The sequence below is a fragment of the Solanum tuberosum genome, unplaced genomic scaffold (assembly GCF_000226075.1).
Source record: "Solanum tuberosum cultivar DM 1-3 516 R44 unplaced genomic scaffold, SolTub_3.0 scf00283, whole genome shotgun sequence".
In the NCBI taxonomy this organism is placed as follows: Eukaryota; Viridiplantae; Streptophyta; class Magnoliopsida; order Solanales; family Solanaceae; genus Solanum; species Solanum tuberosum.
In genome coordinates this window covers 250,195-270,560 of record NW_006239207.1, presented here as the reverse complement: position 1 = coordinate 270,560, position 20,366 = coordinate 250,195, and the positions used below count along the sequence as shown (strand labels likewise).

The following is a 20,366-nucleotide window of genomic DNA, read 5'->3' as shown; positions in this document are numbered from 1 at the left end:
ATAAATAAATATTTTTAATAACATATTAGTATGACAAACTTATAAGCATATTAATTTCAAAGATTCACTAATTTAATAAATTAGCAATAGTACTAATTAGTTATTTGTTAATATAATTCTTTCACGTGTTACATATAATCTCTTTATATCGAGTATAATTTATTTTAACTTTTCTAAATTTAAAATGATGAGTTTTTTTTTGTAAAATATAAATTTGAAATTGTTGAGTTTTATTTCTTTGGAAGTCCATGTAAATTGTCCACTTGATATTCTTTTACTTTTGTGGTCTCATTGTTAAACGATTTAGAGTAAATTATAATTGTATGTGCTGAGGTTTGAATTCGATGTAAAATTTGTTTGTAATGGCATTACATTCATGTATATATAGACTTTATTACAAAAATACTTTAGTTATTTTGATGCAATACAATATAATCCAAGTGATCATTTATGAAATTATCCTGTTTCTCCTTCTTGCTCTGCTCAATTTCACCATAGAAATATGAAACAAATCCACATAGAGCTAGGAAAATAGCAACTCCCTTTTCAACTTGAAATTTTTCATGAAATAAAACTATAGCTAAAATCTCAGTAACAGGAAGTAAAAAAGCACCTATAATTCCAGAAAGTAAAGATGAAGAATAAAATATCACTCCAACTAATCCCATCAATGCTAACTGCCAAATAATGGCACACCATACAAGTACCAAATAATACTTAGCTTCTCCAATCTCATATTCACTTGCTTCCTTTGGAATTGCCTGTCAAATAAGATGTTAATATGTTTTTGTTACATCTGATAAATAAAATATATTATTTTAAAGGTATTTATGTATAACTTAGAAATAATATCCTTATCTCACAACATAAAAGTTAAATTTATATACATTCTATTATTTGTAAAGTCCACTTATGAGATCACATATTGTTGTTGTTATTAAAAAATATCATGAGAGTACAATGATAGTAGAGATGGGGGTGGTAGAAGTGGGTTAGTCAAATAGTGGTGGTTGGGAGTATGGTGGTAGAGAAATAAGTGTTTTTAAACTTTTAATTTCGCTTGCGTCACGAACATAACTTGTTAAATTTGAAGTTTTAGCCATAATTTTTAAGCAACACTTTTTCACTTAGTAGATAATGAGGAAAGCGAACTCAGAAATACAAGATCTAAGGTCATTGAATGTAATTTTATTTAAGGAGACAAGTAGCTTAGAAGTGGAATTCATTTTTTTCTTTTGTTTATTTTTACTTGTCTACTATTTAAAAATATATATTCGTTTTTAAAATAGTTGTACTTATTTTATATTATTCTTAAGTACTATTCATTTTTCAATATTTAGATGACTTGTGTTATTTGTCATTCTACCTATTTTATTTCGGAATAAATTATCCGAGATTATTGTACCAGCAAAGGAGAGAAATTTATTCAATACTAATTATTAATTCAAAATAAGTTATCCACTTATCAATTAAATAACATCATAATTTATACCCAAAATTATTTGGTGTTATACTTCGCATCAAACAACTCGTTAAAGTAATATTTATGAATAACTAACCAGACTAACTTCCAAGTTTCAACTAACTCAATTTAAATTTCAGAAAATTACAACTTTCAAAAATTTAAATTTCTTAACTTCAAAAATTTATAATCAAAGGTTGAGCTCGAATTCCACGAGTATTAAAAGAAGAAAATGGAGAGGAATACCTGGAAATCGTTGTTAATTATCATTCCAATGGTGCAAAAAACAGTAGCAGAAACACCAATAATCAGCTGAATCTCCAACACCATAGTATAACTAATAGCATTTTTTGCCTTTATGTAAATCAACTCAATAAGCGATACCATAAGCCCAAAACAAACCGCACCCATAACCGTCATCACAAACCCAATCACATACTCCTTAACAGAAACACCGGCCGGCCGATCGCCCTTCCCACGGAGTGCTAAAGTTGCAGCTCCGGCGATTAACAGAAAAACAGATAACTTCGAATACACAGTCAATTTTTGCTTTACTAAAAGTACAGCGAAGAGTGCGGTGAACGCTAGTTGAGTTGCGTTGATGAGAGATGAAGTTGAAACGGGTAATTTTGCAGGTCCCCATGAGATAAAGTAACCGTCGAGACCGGCGATGATTCCGACGCCGGTAGATCCGATGATTTCTCGACGAGTTAAGGAGAAGATTCTGGCGGTCGCCGGAGATTCGATTTTCCGGCGGTGAAAATAGGAGATGGATAAAGGGATGAGGATTAAGGGACAAGCAATTGTTTGTAACCAACTGGAGAGCCAAATTCTTTGACCTCCATGGATGAAGTACAAACGAGAGATCAAAGGGCCACCACAGTTGCCTATTGAAAACATAATTATGTTCAAAATTAGTAAGGTAAACTTCTTCATTTTTGCTAATCTATAATCAAAGTTTCTAATCATCCTGTATTTATAACATAGCTAAATTATATATTCACCAAATTCATAACGTGCTAATTATTTTAAATCTTTTTTTAATTTAAGCCATGCACACCTTGACTAGTATATATTCACGTGATATTTGTCAACTCTCATCAATAACAATAATACGTACAAGATAACTCTGTATGGAATCAAGTTTATGATAGATGAGAAGAAATCACTAGTATGTTCTGTATCTACTAAATTTGGACATCAAAACTTCATGATTGTCAACTCGCTTCATTGATCATGATACTTAATTATTTTTTTAAATAACTCTGATTATGTTACTATCGTTTTCTATACATAAAAAAAAATAGAGTTAAATAAAACAAAAGTCCTCTACATTAGTGCCTTCCATGTTCCTCTAAGGGCAAATCATATCCAGATTCAAGGGAAATGTTTATTTATATTATCATAATAAAGAGGAGTCAACTCTTTAATTTAGCTGTCTTTCTCTGACCTTCTAAGATTAAGAAATGATATAATGACATATCTGATGAAAATAATTATTTATTACATTAATGTGTTTTATAGTAATGATCAACATTAATGGCAGTCAAAGAAGAACAGATATCGTTGTTGTTTTCGAAAAAAAATTCAAACGAACAATTTCAATAGAATTGAAATTCAATTTCTTAATTTACTATGTTCAACTATGTTCGAACTCTATGTATTTCTCTATCTGTAGAGTACATTGAATGTACAAAAATGACTATTATAAAATTTCTCATATTCATATTAACAGCTACTCTAGGGAAAATATTTTTATATAGTGCTGATGATTTAATATTAACTATTTTTGTAGCCTCGAAATTTTACAGTTTATGCTCCTATCTATTATGAGGATATATGTACTAAGAAAAATGTACAGTCTAATAACATTACTATGAAAAACTAAAGATACGTTAAGATTTTATTTTTTTATGGGAATACGAGCAAGGAAGAACAAAATTAATCATTAGAAAGAAAACGAAAAGAATAAAGAAAGTTAAAAAATATTAAATGAAATAAATGCTGAAAAGATATTATCCTTTTTTCATCTTGAGAGTGTAAATAATTGAGGGGGGGATCTTTATGTATTTAATTTATATGGTAAACTTAGTATCGTTGTCAGTGTAAGAAATTTTTATATTGCTATGTCATTTTACATGTTATAGTAGGTAACTTATCTTAGTTTAAAATTTCAAATCTCACATTAAGGAGACTTACCTATCATATATCATTTAAAGTGACTTGATAGTATAAATAATTTTTTACATTTACAATATACCTATTTAAAGATTTTTTTAAGGCTCTTGATGTACCTAACTCACTATATCACCAACCAGTAGTTGCATTCAAACTATGCTTAAATTACAAGACATTTATTTCCTCCTATTTTACACTATGCTTAATCTTAATTCTACTCCCACCAATATGACAACCCAACCCCCACAGAATCGTAAGATCTTTTTCCTTTTTCCTCTTGCATTAATCTCGCTTTTTCTTCTTGGAACTCTTAGATTTTTACTTGATAACTTGAAAAATAACCAATTCCAATTTCTATGGCAAAATAAGTTTCTTAGAGTAGCAATAAATGTTTCTGAGAATGAAATAATTGAAGAAAGTTGCAATGTATTTGAAGGAAAATGGGTTTGGGACAATGTAACATATCCACTTTATAAAGAAGAGACATGTCGTTATTTAGTTAAACAAGTTACTTGTCAAAGAAATGGAAGACCTGATTCTTTTTATCAGAATTGGAGATGGCAGCCTCATGGTTGTAACTTGCCAAGGTAATGAAATTTGATCTTACATTTTAGGGGGGGGATTGTTTTGTAAATGTTTGTTGATCTCAGGTTCAATGCTTTGAAGATGTTGGAGATGTTGAGAGACAAAAGGATCATGTTTATTGGAGATTCTATACAGAGAGGCATGTTTGAGTCAATGGTTTGTCTTGTTCAATCAGTAATTGCAGATGGTGGTGATCATACTATCAAAAGAGTTCCTCCTAGAAAGATTTTCAGAATTGAGGTGCTAATGGAGTATTTAACTTGAATTTGTGTACACAACTTTTCACCTAAACATTTGTTGTTGTTTATGTTGTAGGAATTTAACACGTCGATTGAATATTACTGGGCTCCTTTCATGGTTGAATCTATATCAGATCATGCAACTAATCATACTGTAATGAAGCGACTAGTTAAGCTTGACTCTGTAGAAAACCATCGCAAACTTTGGCAAGGAGTTGATATTTTGGTTTTTGAAAGTTATGTGTGGTGGATGCATAAACCTTTCATTAATGCAACGTAAGTACCCTTTTCACTCAAAAAACACATACAAAAGAATTACAGCAGAATGAACTAATATTGTTCTGTTTCTGCAGATATGGATCTCCTGAAAACGTTCGAGAATATAATGTAACAACAGCATATAAATTGGCGTTGGAAACCTGGGGAAGTTGGATAGAGTCGAGTATTAATCCTCAAAAGCAAAAGGTCTTTTTCGCGACAATGTCCCCAACACATTTATGGTGAGTTCATTACTTAGTGTCGATGAGATGATATTGGATCCATTGTGTATTAGACATAAGAAAATCTTTCATTCATTTGCAGGAACTGGGAATGGGAAGGTGGAATTGATGGGAACTGCTTTAACGAGACGCAACCAGTGGAAGGACCCTACTGGGGAACAGGTTCAAATCTTGAAATCATGTCGATCTTGAAAGATGTAATTGAAAAACTGAAAGTTAATGTGCGTTTGCTGAATATTACTCAGTTGTCTGAGTACAGAAAAGATGGTCACACTTCAGTGTATGGTGAACGGAGAGGTAAACTGTTGACTAAAGAAGAAAGATCAGAGCCAAAGACTTACGCTGATTGTATTCACTGGTGCTTACCAGGAGTACCTGATACATGGAATCAGTTGTTATATGCAATTTTGCTACAAGATTACCGTAATCATTGATAGAAAATTTGGCTTAGTTGTTCTGTTTTAGGACAGCTAGTTTTTTTCTTACAATTTATGTACCTTTTAGTGTAAAGGTTTTTCGAAACAATAATGCAACAATTTGAGTAGTACTCTAATGAAACTTGGAAGTATTAAAAAGTAAGTGCATTCTGGGCATGAATTCAACTACTAATTAGAAAATAATTGAAGTCATTCAACATTAGTTCTATTAACATGTGTTTGAAAATAAGTAGAACAATAATGAGATCAAAACTATAATTTACCAATATCTTAGTACATCAAAGTTTTCATATAAGCATAAGGAGGTTAGATTTGGTCCCTCTTTAACTACTATATCATTTGATCTACAATTATGGAGAACAACATGTCTTCATGAACTTGTCCAATGATCAAATGCAATAAATTTTGATTTATCTGTCTTTCTTCCAGTTTTGGTGCATACTAGATTAGCAGAAGATGAACCACTTACTGGAGGAAATGAATGCCCCAACAGAGAAACCTAGTGTGCTGAAACTACATATAATAGAGAACAAACAACTCCTACTGACATATAATTGAGATTCCAAGTACAAATAACAGCATTGTTTCGTCGAACAAAACTAACTTCTATTGACATAGTTGATTAAAAATAATCGCCAATAGGTCAGCTCCCTTTCAACTTGCAAAATGAGGGTGTGGTAGGAACAAGTATTTGGCACTCTTAAGTAATGCATGTAAGTAATTAACATTAACACCAAAAGAATGATCAATATTCAGTGCAGTTGACAGGAAGAATATCCACTACTAGTATTGAAAAGGTCAAGCTTCCAGTACAAGATTTTCCTTCACATACACAAGTCATGACCCTTTGAACGAGAAGTCTACTGTTATGAATATAATTAGCAAATGATGCACGGTATCAATGGACATCTTAAACCACACATCACAGCAATTAAAAGCTCATACAATTCTTGATGGAACTTTGACAACTAAAACCAGAAGCGTTGACTAGGCTAGGAGAGAGCCTGAGACATCCAATCTCGTAACTGGCTCAATTTTGGGTAGACCACAGCCAAGTTCGCAACAAAAGCTGGATGAATTTTGGTAAGGTCTGATTGTTTCGCCTTATATTAGCCGGAATCACAAAAACAACATACCCAGTGGAATCCCACAGAGTGTATACATACCTTACCCAGAAAATCGCAAACAAACATATGAAATTTAGGTACTTGACAAACAATCGGTGTAAGTGTAGAATCTACATTTTCAAAGATAGGAAACACCTATAGTTAACTGCTGCTCACAGCAGAGGCATCTGACACGTAAACAAATAATTCTCACCTAAAAAGGGACGATTATGAAAGACAATCTAAAACAAGTCAAATTGGCAACTTGAGACAAACTCATGACAATGTAAAAATTTAGGAGTTGTGACTCAGTAGCCACTTAGACCTCAGAGTGCAAATTCACATCAATCCAGTATGGACAACAACTCACTCTCAAACAAGTTGGGGACCGTTCATATAAAAATCGAAATTCAAAATTAATTAGAAACACTCAATATTCCAATATGCTTGCAGATCTAATCAAATATCACCAATTCTCACACCTACAAATAGTGACAAGAGGGTTTCAACTTTTCAACCAAGAAACACTTCCATTTCAATATGCATGTGAGGTTAACAAAAACAACCACCAATTTTCACATCTACAAAATGTAATGAAGGATGTTAACGTTTCAACAGAAAACATTTCTCCACCTACAAAAGAAAAAGAGAACTAGTATCTGGGAGAGAAACTAAATAATCACCATCTTATCCGACCCACTCTAACTGTGTCGCTCTACTAAATGCAAAGTATGTTACTACATGCCAAAATTATATAAACTAACCTGCAAAAGGCAAAATGAGGTGATCTGTGGTGGGACTGAAAAAATTAAAACATTGCAATGTCGAGCATGTATACTTAAGCAAGGTTGCTAGCGAATTTAAGCCTTCCTTCTACTAAATGCAAAGTATGTTACTACATGCCAATTATATAAACTAACCTGCAAAGGGAAAATGAGGTGATCTGTAGTGGGAGTGAAAAAATTAAAACATTGTAATGTTGAGCAAGTATACTTACGCAAGGTTACTAACGAATTTAAGACTTCCTTTACTTGGGAGGGCCGGGATCTATAATCTAATTCTTGCAATTATTCTCACCAAAGGCTTATTGTTATTATGAATGTTTTTCAAGATTTAGTCTTGTCTTGAAATTCTAGATTGTTTCTTGAATTGTTTGATCCATTACTAAATTCAAGTAGCACATTCTTGAATTTTGGTCTTTTCTTTATTTTCAGTTCTTTTTCATTTTTAAATTTTATTTCAAGCTTCGGCAATTTCTTTAAATTCTTAATTTTCTTTATCAAGTTCTTCGGGTTCTACTGAGATTGTTATCAAGATCTGACATCCGCTCAGCTACATTTTCTAAGGGTTTTTTAATTTTATTTCAAGCTTCAGCAATTTCTTTAAATTCTTAATTTTCTTTATCAAGTTCTTCGGGTCATAATACGATTGTTATCAAGATTTGACATATGCTCAGCTACATTTTCTAAGGATTCGAGCAATTTAGATTGACAGACTAGGATACCTTTAAAAAGTGAAGGATGGAGTAATGACTTCATCCATTGTTTGCCTTGGCTTGCGGTGCAGAAACCATCCTTACAATGGAGAAATTTGAGAAAAGTGAAAAATAACTCATGTTTCTTTTGATAATAAAGCTAAACAATTTGGAGAAAAACCCTACCGGAAACAGCCTGTCTACCTCTAAGGTAGTGGTAAGGTTTGTGTACATTCTACCCTCCCCAGACCCTAACTTTGTGGGATTACACTGGGTTAGTTGTTGTTGTAATGCCAGATAGTACAGTATGAATCTTTTTGGAATTCATGGGTGATGCCAGGAGAGTTGGTGGGAAAATGTCAACTTCACTTAAAGCTGGAATTTAGGAAGAAAAGGAGAAGTAACGCTTGGAACATGGCTCCTCTAGCACTCAGGTATCATGTTCTAAGAGAGAAATCAGAAAACCTAATAAAAGGATTGAAAACTCACTTGTACATATTAGAAGTTTGTGTTTATTTTGCATTGACCATTAAAATATCATCTTTCTTAACTCGTGGAGTTCCAAAAAGAATCAAGTACGTATAGATAACAAGTGTGATCAGTAAGTAATTATACTTTTGTATGAACTTCTCCATATTGTATGTTGCTTATATACCAGTGAAGCCCTCATTTACGTTGATAACAAAATTATGTTACCAAAAAAATCACTTTCAATAATAGACCTATCCTAAACAAAAGTATTTTCACCAAGATTGCACCCAAAAATCAACTTTAGATAGGTCTTGCGCTTGACTTCTATAAGCCATCACAACACAGAAGAAGGCACATCCTCAAATAGCCAAGCAACAAACAAGTGAAATACAACTTAGCCAGCCACAACTTTGGGAGACTCATAAAATGCAAAATGAGGGAATCAAATGGCACTCCCATCCAGTTCACAAATGCAATCAATTGTAACTAAGATAGTCGCAACATAATATCACAATTAATCAAACTCATCCTTCCAAATCATCCTCTAAAATGTTGCCTCCCTCTTTTATTGTCATAAAAAAAAAACATCCTCTCAAATCTCAAAAATAATTGACGAACATATATTGGACAACAAGGCAGACAATCGTACACGCATAAAACCAATGCTTTCATCACATACAAAAGAATGACATAGCTAGCAAAAAAGGCACAAAAGAAGAAGAATTCTAGATTCAGACAATTAAAATGTAAAGAAACAAAGGTCCTCCAAATACCATAAGAAACTAATTTCAGCAACTTCAACAGCAATCTAAAAATTGTTTCAATACAGCACATCGTTTCTAAGGCTCAAAAGCGTACAAGACATCACTATATTTATATCCAAACACAAACTCCAACTAGAACTCAAAAAGCCTGAGGCCTCCTGAAGAAAGAAACAGCCTGACTACCACAATGTAGAAGGAAATCAGTAAAGGGTGCAAATGCAGAAGCCAAAGTAGAAAGCAAATCAAAACCATCAAACCAGACTTATAAACATCTGCATTCATCCAGATTCACTAAAAGCAGCTGCACCAAGCTGTCAAAACACCTGAATCAAACATCCATTCACAACTCAATAGATCATTCCACATCCGAAAACAAGACAATCTTCAAGTGAAATCAAAAGAAAGGAACATGATGGTAGTTAAAACCTTTATAAGGACAGTACAAAAACAGAGAGAATCAATCTAATCAATCCAGGATTAAGAACAATCCATCAAAAGACAGACAACATCAGTCAACACAATCACTATCTGGAAGAACAACAACAACAATCAATAATCAAGCTGGAATTAATAACAACACATTGAAAGACAGAGTGACAGACAAACATCACAATCAAAATCTAATCAATCGGGATAATTGAAGTGGAGAGGGAGGAAAAATAAAAAGATGATCTAGGACAATATCCCATTGCTTGAATTCTTGATTGTTGTTAGGTGTTCTCAAAGCAAAATTTCAAGGTAACAAAAGAAAATAAGTAACATTCAAGGCACATAGATAGCACAAAAATAAAGAAAGGGAAGAGACAAATAAACTTTCATTTACAAAGCTTGTTCAATGATGTATGTTCCTTTATCTAATGCAAAATGTCACTCTAAAATCTACATACATTAATTAAGACGCATTCAACAAACTTCAAGAACACAAAGAACCCAAATATATGTGAATCAACCATACTGCCATAAACCAAATTCAATTAACTACATTAAGGAAACTTCTTTAGTGGTTCTTGCCTTCCTTTAGTTTTTCTCGTTTTATCACACATCGTCTTACTTAGTACAGCTCATACCAGAAAAGATTGGTGAACACCAAGTATATCCACAACCAGATCATAGAATCAGCAAGCACATTCCACTAAAACTCATTAAAAATTAAGCCGACTTTACCAGCATGTCACAAAAATGTTTATCATTCCAATCAAGCCTACACACAACATTTTCAAGCAAGAATATTCTACAGGTAGAATGCAAAGCATACTGATGGAAAAAGAACACTTGGGCACTGATATACTCAAGTGACTGACAACTAGAACTACTAACAGCAGTGACCAAAAGTCCAAGATCAACCAAATCTGAGAGCACCACAGAGCACCAACCACTAATCACAATAATCAGGTGAAAAGGAAGAAATTTACCTCAGTAATATGAATGCATCCCCTGGTACATACCCCCAGGTGCAACTCTAGGTGCAGCTGATGCCCCGGGGCCTTGGTTTTGTAGCCCGTGAGGTTGATGTAAAGAACCGTAATGAGAACCCTGTGGTGGATAATCTCCTGATGGCATCCCGGCTGAGCTTGGGGGTTGCCCATACATTGAAGATCCACGGCCAGCACCACCTAATGTACTACCAGCACCAGGTAGTCCACCACCAGCACCTCCCAATGCCCCAGCACCGCTATAACCACCACCGCCAGCAGCAGCACCTCCGGTCAACCCGCCATATCCAGCTGAACCAGCCCCACCATAATGAGACCCCCCGCCATATGGACCACCAATCCCTGAACCGTACCCACCACCCACAGATTGGTTCCCATAAGATGAACCACCAGGACCACCCACACCAATACCATTTCCACTAGCCAATGCCGAATTGGGACCATGTCCATACCCTCCATATGAAGAATGCCCTGAAAATCCACCATAACCACTAGGCGCACCATATTGCCCAGGACCCATCGGATCACCATGTCCATCTGTTTGGACCTGAGCTCCTCCTGGACCTCCTACACCAGGCTTTTTCTTCCCATCAATAGCCAGCTTACAGTTCAATTGATGCCCATCAATATTCTTAACAGGATCCACCAACGAAGACTGTGCTGCCTCCGCTGTCTTGTACACAAACAACGCATACCCTTTTGACTTCCCAGTGGCCTTATCAAACCCTAACGGTCCTTCCTCTATCTCCCCATACATCAAAAAATGCTGTAAAATCCTCTCGGACTGCATATCATACGGCACATTAGATACATAAATCTTCCTCAACGACACATCCACTGGATTATTCGAACTCCCACCACCTGGCCCACCTTGAATCCCAGCTGAAGCAAGCTGAGTGACCGTAACTCGACCATCAATATGTTTACTCGGTTGCTTTAACGCAAGTAAAGCTCCATCAACATGCTTAAACGTAACAAATCCATAACCTTTGCTCTTCCCAGTATTTTTATCGAGAATAACAACAGCTTCTTCTAACTCACCGAATGTCCCAAAAATTGACCTGATTTTTTCAGTGGTAGTTTCCCAGCCAAGCCCACGAACAAAGAGCTTTCTTTTAGTAGCGTCACGATCGACGATTTCTCGAACTTGATCAAGCACGTCAGGATGACGAACGACAGCATTTTGTAAGATTTCTAACATTTGTTCTGGTGTAACAGATTCAAGAATCTTCCGGGCATCTTCGATTGAAAGCCTACTCGCAACAGGAACGTCAGTGACGACGCCGTTGTCCTCAAGCTTCCTCTTCTTCATCGAGTCCATTTTTTTTTAGCTCAACAACTCTATGGAACAATGGAGCTTAAAACCCTAATTCCTAATTCCTGTGCAACCCTATATATTTAAGATGATAATGTGGATGGGTTCGGTTTTGGGCTTTTGAGATAGCCCAATTGTCATGACCCGTCACTTTGTAATTAAAATTCGAAATAAAAATATGGAAAAATTGTATGAAATAGCAAACTATTAATTTAAATTAAATGATATAGCCATAGTTTATTTTAATTGTAATTCGCAGCAAACATTTCCTTTTTTTGTCATTTGATTCGGTATACAATTAGCCATTTTATACATTTCAATATAAAATGTATAAAATGTGTTTGTGTTTGTATAAAGCGAGAGAAATGTGTATATAAAACTACAAATACATATATTTTCGTCCTATACACTTATAATTATACAAATACAGATCTTATTATACAAATTAAAATGTATAACTGAATTTATACAAAACTGAACAATTTATATAAAATTGAATGTTTATAGCGAATTATACAAATCAAAAACTCTATAGCCAACATAAAATTTGTTATAAAGCGCAATTATGCAAACTATAGCTATAACATACAAATATGATTTTTATGTTTGCTATATGTGAAAGTTACTCAAATATAAATGGGAAGAATCTAGAGTTACAGAGAGGTTAATGGAAGATTCTAGAACTTCCTAGAGAATTTCCTTAGAAGACTCTAGAAACCCTTTAGATATTTTAATATTACTTTGGAATATCCTGGAGCATGTAGAGAGTTCTACAAAGCGATCAAAGCGTAAATACTTTAGGGACTTGTAAAGTAATTTGTATTTACACTTTAGCCCTTAGGTGGTAGTATAAATAGATGGAGCATTCATTTGTAAGTCATCCAAGCTTGAAGCAAGCATCACTCAACTTGTAAAACATTTTCCAAGCAATACAAAAGCCTTCTTCCAAACTTTTCAAATCTTTCTAAGTCTTTCTTTGCTAAAAATAGTGAGTAAGTTGTCAAGTGCCGCACAGAGTTTTAGTGAGACTCTAAGTCCGTGACACAATGCTAGCAAACCCAATCTTCGAAAGATATATTCATGTATCTCTGGTTCATGTTTACGAGATGATAAAATATGGTAAAAACTATATTGAAAATTAGTTCATGTTAGAAATAGACGTATTGATTCGCATAAAAATATATATAGAATGTTAAAAGTTATTCATATTCAAGTAAGTTTCAATAACATCATTGTTACAGTTACAGATGTATGAACTCGAGTAGATTTTTAATCCTCTGTTTGGTACTTCTGAATTCAGAGATATTTAAGAAGATATATTCATGTATCTCGAATTATATTTTTGAAATGACAAATAAAGTAAAAACTATATTAATAATTAGTTTGTGTTGAAATGGATATATTGGTTCATATAAAGGTGTACATAGAATGTCAAAGAAAATTATTCATATTCAAGAAAGCTTCAATAACATCATTGTTATTGTTACAGATGTATGAGGTCAAGTAACTTTTTGATCTGCTTGATACTTCTGAATCCAAAAGTACAGAAGAGGAACAATGTTTGTTGCTCAAATTACAACAATAATTGTTATATGTATGATAGTGGATCAAGATATGTAGCGAGCAAAAATCACGATAAAAGGTCCCGATCTAAAAAAAGATGCAGCATTAGGGGCTATTCATCCAAGTGGTTTTCATTCTTTTCACTTCAACTCGAATCTATAGTCTTTGAGTTGAAAATGGAAGGTATTTATTTTTGAAACCCACTCTTGTCAATTTTTGGATGGTTATGAGGAGAGACAAAAGTAGGTTGAAGAAATATTACGGAAAGGAAATAAGACAAAATATGATAACTTCAGATACTGATAATATAATCTTAGATAGAAAGGTGTGAAGGACACGTATTAGGGTAGAAGGTTGACATGTATTATAGTGTGAAATATTGTACTTGTTATATTACTGTAGCTATTGTTCTTTTATATTTATTATTACTTATTAGTGTTTTGTCATTAACTAGTTTTATTGTTTATTATTGTTTCCGATTATCTATTCTAATATGTTGTTGATTGTGTTCGCATTATGTTGTTGTTGTTTTTGTTCTATTCTAGTAGACCTTACAATGTCTCATTGTTACATGTTATATTTGTTTCATTGTCTCATGCTTCTTTGTATGTAGATTTGCTGCACTTGAGCCAAGAGTCTTTCAGAAATAGTATGTCTACCTTTACGAAGTCGTGATAAGATGTGCTTACATCCTACTCTACTCAGACCCCACTTTTGAATTTCATGTACCTCCGTTGAAGTTTGTTATTTACAGCATTTAGAACATGTTTGGGCATTAGAATTATTTATTTCTTAAAAAATATTTATTTTATTTTAAAATCAATTTTAAATGAGGTTATTTTATGAAAATAAAAATTTTAAATTATTGTAAAAACAAAACAATTTTTTTTAAAAAAAGAAGTAAAAACTAGGTTTTTGATTTTTTCCAAATTAGAAATTGAACTTCAGGTCGTATTTGAAATTTTTATGATCAAATATTATTTTTCAAATGAAGTGAAATAATATTCTGAAAAAAAGTGAATAATATTAATTGGTTTCATTCATTTATACCTAGGCAAAATTACATAATTGTGGGAAACAAAATACTCTAATAAAGAGAAGCAGTTATCTGAAACGTATGGTTGATGCGTCTCTCAATCTTCTTCTCCATGTAAGCTCTCACTCTTGAAATTGAATTTGTGGAAAATCTGATTGCAATTCAGAAACCCCATTTCCTTAATTCGAACAAAGACTTAAGCTTTCTGTTTTCTTTTTTTCTTTTAAAGAAGTGGCCTTGGATGTTTCTATTTGTTTTTGCTAGATGTGAAGTCAAATTTCTAATCTTGTTGTTGTTGTTGTATGAATTTATTGAGCTTCTTATATAGAGGCGGAGCTATGGTTTTGAGTTTATGGGTTGTGAGTTCTAAAAAAAGAAGCTTATTGGGTTCTTGATTAACTATTTATACATATTGAGTGTTTTTAAACATAAACACAAGATTTGAGCCGAAACTAGCAGTTGTCAGTCACTGAGAAGTGTTAGAGTTCACAAAATTTGAGCAATGTGACCACACTGAGGTAGCTTAGCCCTATTTATGCAATGTATAGGAAATTCCTTGACCACCCTGAAACTGATTGTTAAGGGATATGCATGACATTGGGTGTATGGGGTGGTGATTTGGGTTAAGATGATTGTTGTTATTTGCCAAGCTATCTTTTTGATGATATGGGTGACTTGTACTTAGGTCCTTCTGGTGAGAAATTCCAGGGGTGAGCTCCCAAGTTTTTAGTACTACTTTAAATGAAGTTCATAAAGTCGAGCTCTGTTAAGAATTTGGAAATGAACGCTACCACAATTCCTGTTTAAGAACTGAGGTAGACATGCACTTGGTAAATTATTTTAGCATAGAAGAATTTTTCCACTAGTTGGCAGTAATATTTTCCAATGAGACTTGTAATACAAATTACAAAATATGTTTTTTCGTTGAGCCTAGGGTCTATCGGAAACAACCTCTCTACCTTCCAAGGTAAGGGTAAGGTCTGCATACACATTATCCCCCAGACTCCACTTGTCGGATACACGGGGTATGTTGTTGTTGTTTGAGTTTGTAATACAATGTCGTCATTTTTGCAGTTATCACTTTTTCCTTTAGTTTCTGTATCTGAAGTTCTGAGCCAACTTTTGTAGTCTCATTGTTTCTCCTCTCTCTCCTTCTCTTCTTTTTTACTTTCTTTGGTTGTCTTGGAAGTCAAAACCATTATGAATCACATCCTGACTGTTCACTTGAGTTCTACTTAAGTTTTACTCTAAATGTTAAGGTCTTCTTTAGTTTTAGCAATTATCGTTCAACTGATTACTCAGTTTCTGGTTTGGTATTCTATTCTACTTTTCGCACAAAAAGGTAAGACAATTCACGTGTAGCATAGCTTTTTGCGGTAGACATCGAACAAACCTCTGGCACAACAATTTGTACTAAGAGCATTGTGATTTTGCCTTGATGGAATAAAACTGTTGTTTAGCAAGAAATGAGCATTGGATGTATTGCTTTTGGCTGCACACTAGGAGGCTTGACTTTGGGTTGCCTGTATTCTAATTAGTGTTATTTATCAAATGGAAGCAGCTCTGATCTGTATATTTGCTTATTCCTCAGGAAGTTATCTCCTTCTCACCTTCCTATCAATACCACACATAGCACTTTTCTCTCCCGAACTTCAGTCTGTGCGGCTGAGTGTACACGAAGTAGGCTGAGCATATTAAAGTTAATCTGTCATGTATCTATGGTTCAGAAATATTCCCTATCATCAGGCTTTGCTGTTTCATCCAAAGGAGAAGACTCATATAAACTGCTGTATGCCAGAAATGGCTCGGCAGAGATGTTGCAGTTAATGAGATGTAATGCAAGAAAACGAAGTGCTAATGTGTCCAAGGGGCAAGTTTTAACTGATGACCTTCAAGAAGAGGACTATTCCAACACGGACAAGGGTTTTAACAGCAAGGATGGTAAGGAAAAGGAAGTAGACAGAAGAAGAAAGATTGGATTAGCAAACAGAGGAAAAGTGCCATGGAACAAAGGCAGAAAACATAGTCCAGGTAGCCTTTATATGGACGGTGGTATGTTAATTATACGACATATATCTGTGTAGTTTAACTATTTGCAGTACCTTGCAGAGACTCGTGAAAAGATCAGACAGAGAACCAAAGAAGCTTTGAGTGATCCCAAGGTGAAGTCATGTAAGAATCAATTGTACGAAGTCCTTCATGTTGCGTTTACTTTCAAAATAGATATGAAGCATGTGCTGTTGTTAGATAAAGAAAGTTTATTTAGTTCACAATTTTTTAAAATGTCCAAACTGTTTATACTTTTGGTTCTGCTTTGAAGTTTTGACTTGCACATGAAAGACCACAATCCACTGCTCTTTTTCCTTTGTTTTCCCTCAAAGCATTCCTTCTGACAAATAGGAACTTACAATTGTAGCATGATAATGTACTGACCACTCTGGTACATATATATCATTCTCTTTCTCCTAAAATATATTTTATCTTATTTCAGGTAAGACGAAAGATGTCTGAATGTCCACGCTCTCTTAGGTATTTTCCCTTCGTCTTTATTATATTATATTTGGAAGTTGTATGCACTTAACAGCTATACTTCATTACGTGTTGATAAGATATTCACGTCTGCTACGTCTACGAGTACTCTGAAAAGCTTAGGATTTTGGTATGTGTAATGAGAGTTCAGGCCCAAAGTATGACATCATGTTCTAACTAACATTCACTAGCTTTGTTAAGTGCAAGAGTTAGCTTGGTTGTATGAGAACTTGAATTTTAGGATTTGGGACAATCTTGAGGAGCTGTTACAGCCGAGCAGGGGACACCTTAAGTCAACAGGAATATGTGTTTGTATATGTCTTTGGTACATGTCAGCTTTTTGGTAGACTGATTCTCTCTCGATCTGACTAAGTTCAAGCTAAAGATACTGTTGAGAAGAAAGTACTACATCATAGAGAAGGGAATGCCCTTGGCACAGAGAGATAACAGAGAAAGCGCTATGTTAAGCAAAAATATTTTGCTTAAAGTTCCAACTGCTAGCTCCCAGTTCTTCTTGCTTCTGTATGTGCTTCTGGCTAGCCACAATCATTTTCCTTGCTGATGAGATATCTATTTAAGCGATTTCAGCTGGTTACAGAGCTTTGTAACCTCCTCTTATTGTCTTTTTTTTTGTTTTGGATGGAGTACCTCCTCTTTGTGTCATTTCTGCCCAGAATAACTGAACAGTGGTTCAATGTCACAATCTGAAGAAATCAAACTAACCCATCTGTCAAAATTCAGGTTATAAAAAAAAAATTAGTTTCCTCATTGTGAAACGTTAATTTACTAGAATGTATCAACAAAATCATTCCCACCTTCAGTTATCTTCCAAAGGAAAGAGGGGTCACAAGGAACAAATCAGGCTGAAATGTTGTCCACATGATTTTGCAAAGAGGAATATCAAGATGTAAGAGCTTTAAAAGCTCCCTCTAAGTCAAAGAGGCAAATTTTCAGCAGACCTGCACCCTGTTTCAAACTGTGCGTACAACCAGTCATAATTGACCAGCAAGGAAAACCTGCTCCTGCTAAGCCGCATATAAACTGCTAAGTTTGTGAGCATTAGATATTTACTTTCATGATTTCATGTTCATCCTATGCATAGGTTGAGTGGTGACGTCTAAAATCAATCCAAACAATAGTTCTGCTCCCTTTTTAAATTTGTTTTAGGAACTTTAATCACTGGTTTGAAATTTTAGTAGTTATTCAGTAGAGGATGCATACTAGTGTGTGGTGTCTTGACCTTCGGTGCTAACCTTTGTGATCACTAGGAAGTTGCAAGTATAGCCAAAAGTCTCTCTTTACTCTGTTATTGAATGATAGGAATTGTTTGATATCACTCTAACTGCAGCATGAATAGTTCACCACAAAGAATAACTTGCAAAAAGACCTTTTCCATTTAAATCTGGAAGTTCATAATAATTCTCTTTTGCAGCAATCAGACCAAGTTACGAATTCGCGCATCTCTCAGAAAGCTCTGGGGTGAACGATTAAAATGGAAAAGGTCAAGGGAGAATTTTTTTCAGTCATGGGCTGAAAGCATTGCAAATGCTGCTAAGGTAGGTGGGAGCGACCAAGAAGAATTAGAATGGGACAGCTACGACAAGATCAAAAGAGAGATAGCTCTCGAACGACTTCAGTTGGCTGCAGAAAAGGCCAAGGCAAAAGAAATCACACGCATACGAGCTGAGAGAGCAGCACAGAGAAAGATGGAAAGGATGCAGAGACTTGCTCAAAGGAGAAAAGAACGAGAAGAAAAGCAAAAAGTTGAAGGAAAAACGAAGAGACCAAGAAAACGGTCAAAGCAAGAGAAAGAAGAGTTAGCTGTTGCTGAAGAATTGAAACTCAAGGCGAAATTAGTGAAGGTCAGAACTCAACAAAACTTTGCTTGAACACTGAGTAAAATATGCATGGGTTGTATTTGGTGTACTCTCACCTAGATGATCCCATAGATCAATTTCTATTGCTTTGGCCATACCAAGAAATTGCTGTGGCTGCTAAAATGAAGTCACATATTATAGTCTCTCCAACATCAAAATTTCAACTTTTTGCTCAATTCCCTCTGGAAAAAGGAAACACAACTGCTGTACAAGTTAGCGCCGAACTAGAAAATATTCCAAAATGAATTCCAGATGTGAATGCGGCTAAAAAGTTGTCATTTTGGTGCATTATTTGTGTTTTATAAGTGATGCCATATCCTGTATGTTCACAATTCTTCTGTGATTAAAAAGTTGTCATCTTCGTGCCTTTTTTTTTTTTTTTAATAACTGATGTGATATCCCATGTGCTCACAGATTCAGAAGAAAAAGTCCACACTTAGCCATGTTTGTAGAGAACATCGTCGAGCTTGGGAAAAACTCGATGTATCATTCATAAAGACACCTCAAGTACAAAAAACAGTTTCACTTGCAGATCAGATTCGTGCTGCCAAGAAGAGAACAGGGGATGTGAATGGAAAAGCCTTTAGTATTGCATCCTCCGACTCTCAATCTATTGAAGTATCTGCAGTGGCTAAATTCTCCACAGTGGAAACAAAATAACAAAGAAGTATTTTCTCCAATCATTAGCTACTTGCATTGGCATATGAAAATGTCTGGACAACTTTGCCTCCGTCTTCTTTGAGAGCTTTGTGTCCTTGGCCATTCTGGGGATCTGAAGCTCGATGCAATGGCTATCACTCATATGATGGAGAGGACACATGTTAGAATTTTCAATTTCAGGAATACCATAAGCTACCTGTAGAAAAAGAAATGGGAAAAGGAAAATCGGCTTGTGATATTATGCAAAAAATTGGATTGCCAACCATCTGTCCCTAGTCGCATTTGCTGATGAATTAATTCAAGTTGAAACTAGTTCATTTTCAGTGTTACATTCAGCAGTTTTTTTCGTTGTTTATCAACCTGCCCATATGAAAAATATTGTTGCTCGATGATGCCAACAGAGGGAAGATTGACTTGTATTTGACATGAGAATATGCGACATCATGATCATTGATGAAGAAAGAACCTGGTTTTCTAAACTACTTACCCTGGAACAATTGCTGAAAGAATCAAATATTTATTCTAACTCGCAGATTTGCCAGCATTAGTTGTGCCTTCCTAAGAAATGATAGTCTATTGCAATCTAACATCATTTGAAGTGGTTCCAGAAATTGTTTGCCTAGTTAGTAATTGAAAATATAATTTTCCTACTCCACTTTCGAAAATATAATGTGTAGCACTAGTTCTGCAAACTTTAGACCCATCTTGAACCCAACCAACTTCTGCTCAAACAACCC

The 20,366-nt window shown here is 34.5% G+C and overlaps 4 protein-coding genes across 5 annotated transcripts; 2 read left to right on the top strand and 2 right to left on the bottom strand.

Moving 5' to 3' along the window:
- Positions 1–374: 374 nt before the first annotated feature.
- On the bottom strand, positions 375–2,697 carry LOC102592621 (purine permease 3-like). The gene is made up of 2 exons (XM_006358930.2): positions 1,709–2,697; positions 375–761 (listed from the first exon to the last, which is right to left on the bottom strand). The coding sequence occupies exons 1-2, from the start codon at positions 2,429–2,431 to the stop codon at positions 408–410; spliced, it is 1,077 nt and encodes a 358-aa protein (XP_006358992.1). The 5' UTR covers positions 2,432–2,697; the 3' UTR covers positions 375–407.
- A 382-nt stretch (positions 2,698–3,079) lies between these two features.
- Positions 3,080–5,851, top strand: LOC102605235 (protein trichome birefringence-like 31). Its single transcript, XM_006358885.2, has 5 exons — positions 3,080–4,227; positions 4,291–4,465; positions 4,541–4,740; positions 4,818–4,964; positions 5,047–5,851. Exons 1-5 carry the CDS (start codon positions 3,797–3,799, stop codon positions 5,396–5,398), a joined length of 1,305 nt encoding a protein of 434 aa, XP_006358947.1. The 5' UTR covers positions 3,080–3,796; the 3' UTR covers positions 5,399–5,851.
- Positions 5,641–12,036, bottom strand: LOC102604895 (UBP1-associated protein 2C-like). Of its 2 annotated transcripts, none has more exons than XM_015314185.1 (2): positions 10,629–12,036; positions 5,641–5,869 (listed from the first exon to the last, which is right to left on the bottom strand). In XM_015314185.1, the coding sequence occupies exon 1, from the start codon at positions 11,968–11,970 to the stop codon at positions 10,630–10,632; it is 1,341 nt and encodes a 446-aa protein (XP_015169671.1). In that variant the 5' UTR covers positions 11,971–12,036; the 3' UTR covers positions 5,641–5,869; position 10,629. The 2 variants fall into 2 exon arrangements, with proteins under 2 accessions (XP_015169671.1, XP_006358946.1); XM_006358884.2 differs by lacking the exon at positions 5,641–5,869 and adding an exon at positions 9,164–9,539.
- A 2,567-nt stretch (positions 12,037–14,603) lies between these two features.
- Positions 14,604–20,176, top strand: LOC102604561 (stress response protein NST1). The gene is made up of 6 exons (XM_006358883.2): positions 14,604–14,677; positions 16,155–16,594; positions 16,673–16,725; positions 17,055–17,092; positions 18,525–18,954; positions 19,384–20,176. Exons 1-6 carry the CDS (start codon positions 14,652–14,654, stop codon positions 19,627–19,629), a joined length of 1,233 nt encoding a protein of 410 aa, XP_006358945.1. The 5' UTR covers positions 14,604–14,651; the 3' UTR covers positions 19,630–20,176.
- The last annotated feature ends 190 nt before the right edge of the window (positions 20,177–20,366 follow it).

Coding starts and splice junctions, on each gene's coding strand:
- LOC102604895 (XM_015314185.1), bottom strand. CDS start 11,970: ATGGACTCGATGAAGAAGAGGAAGCTTGAGGACAACGGCGTCGTCACT.
- LOC102592621 (XM_006358930.2), bottom strand. CDS start 2,431: ATGATTAGAAACTTTGATTATAGATTAGCAAAAATGAAGAAGTTTACC. Junction 762..1,708: donor TAATTAACAACGATTTCCAG/GTATTCCTCTCC, acceptor CTTATTTGACAG/GCAATTCCAAAGGAAGCAAG.
- LOC102604561 (XM_006358883.2), top strand. CDS start 14,652: ATGCGTCTCTCAATCTTCTTCTCCAT. Junction 14,678..16,154: donor CTCTCAATCTTCTTCTCCAT/GTAAGCTCTCAC, acceptor CTTATTCCTCAG/GAAGTTATCTCCTTCTCACC. Junction 16,726..17,054: donor AAGCTTTGAGTGATCCCAAG/GTGAAGTCATGT, acceptor ATCTTATTTCAG/GTAAGACGAAAGATGTCTGA.
- LOC102605235 (XM_006358885.2), top strand. CDS start 3,797: ATGCTTAAATTACAAGACATTTATTTCCTCCTATTTTACACTATGCTT. Junction 4,228..4,290: donor CATGGTTGTAACTTGCCAAG/GTAATGAAATTT, acceptor TGTTGATCTCAG/GTTCAATGCTTTGAAGATGT. Junction 4,741..4,817: donor AAACCTTTCATTAATGCAAC/GTAAGTACCCTT, acceptor CTGTTTCTGCAG/ATATGGATCTCCTGAAAACG.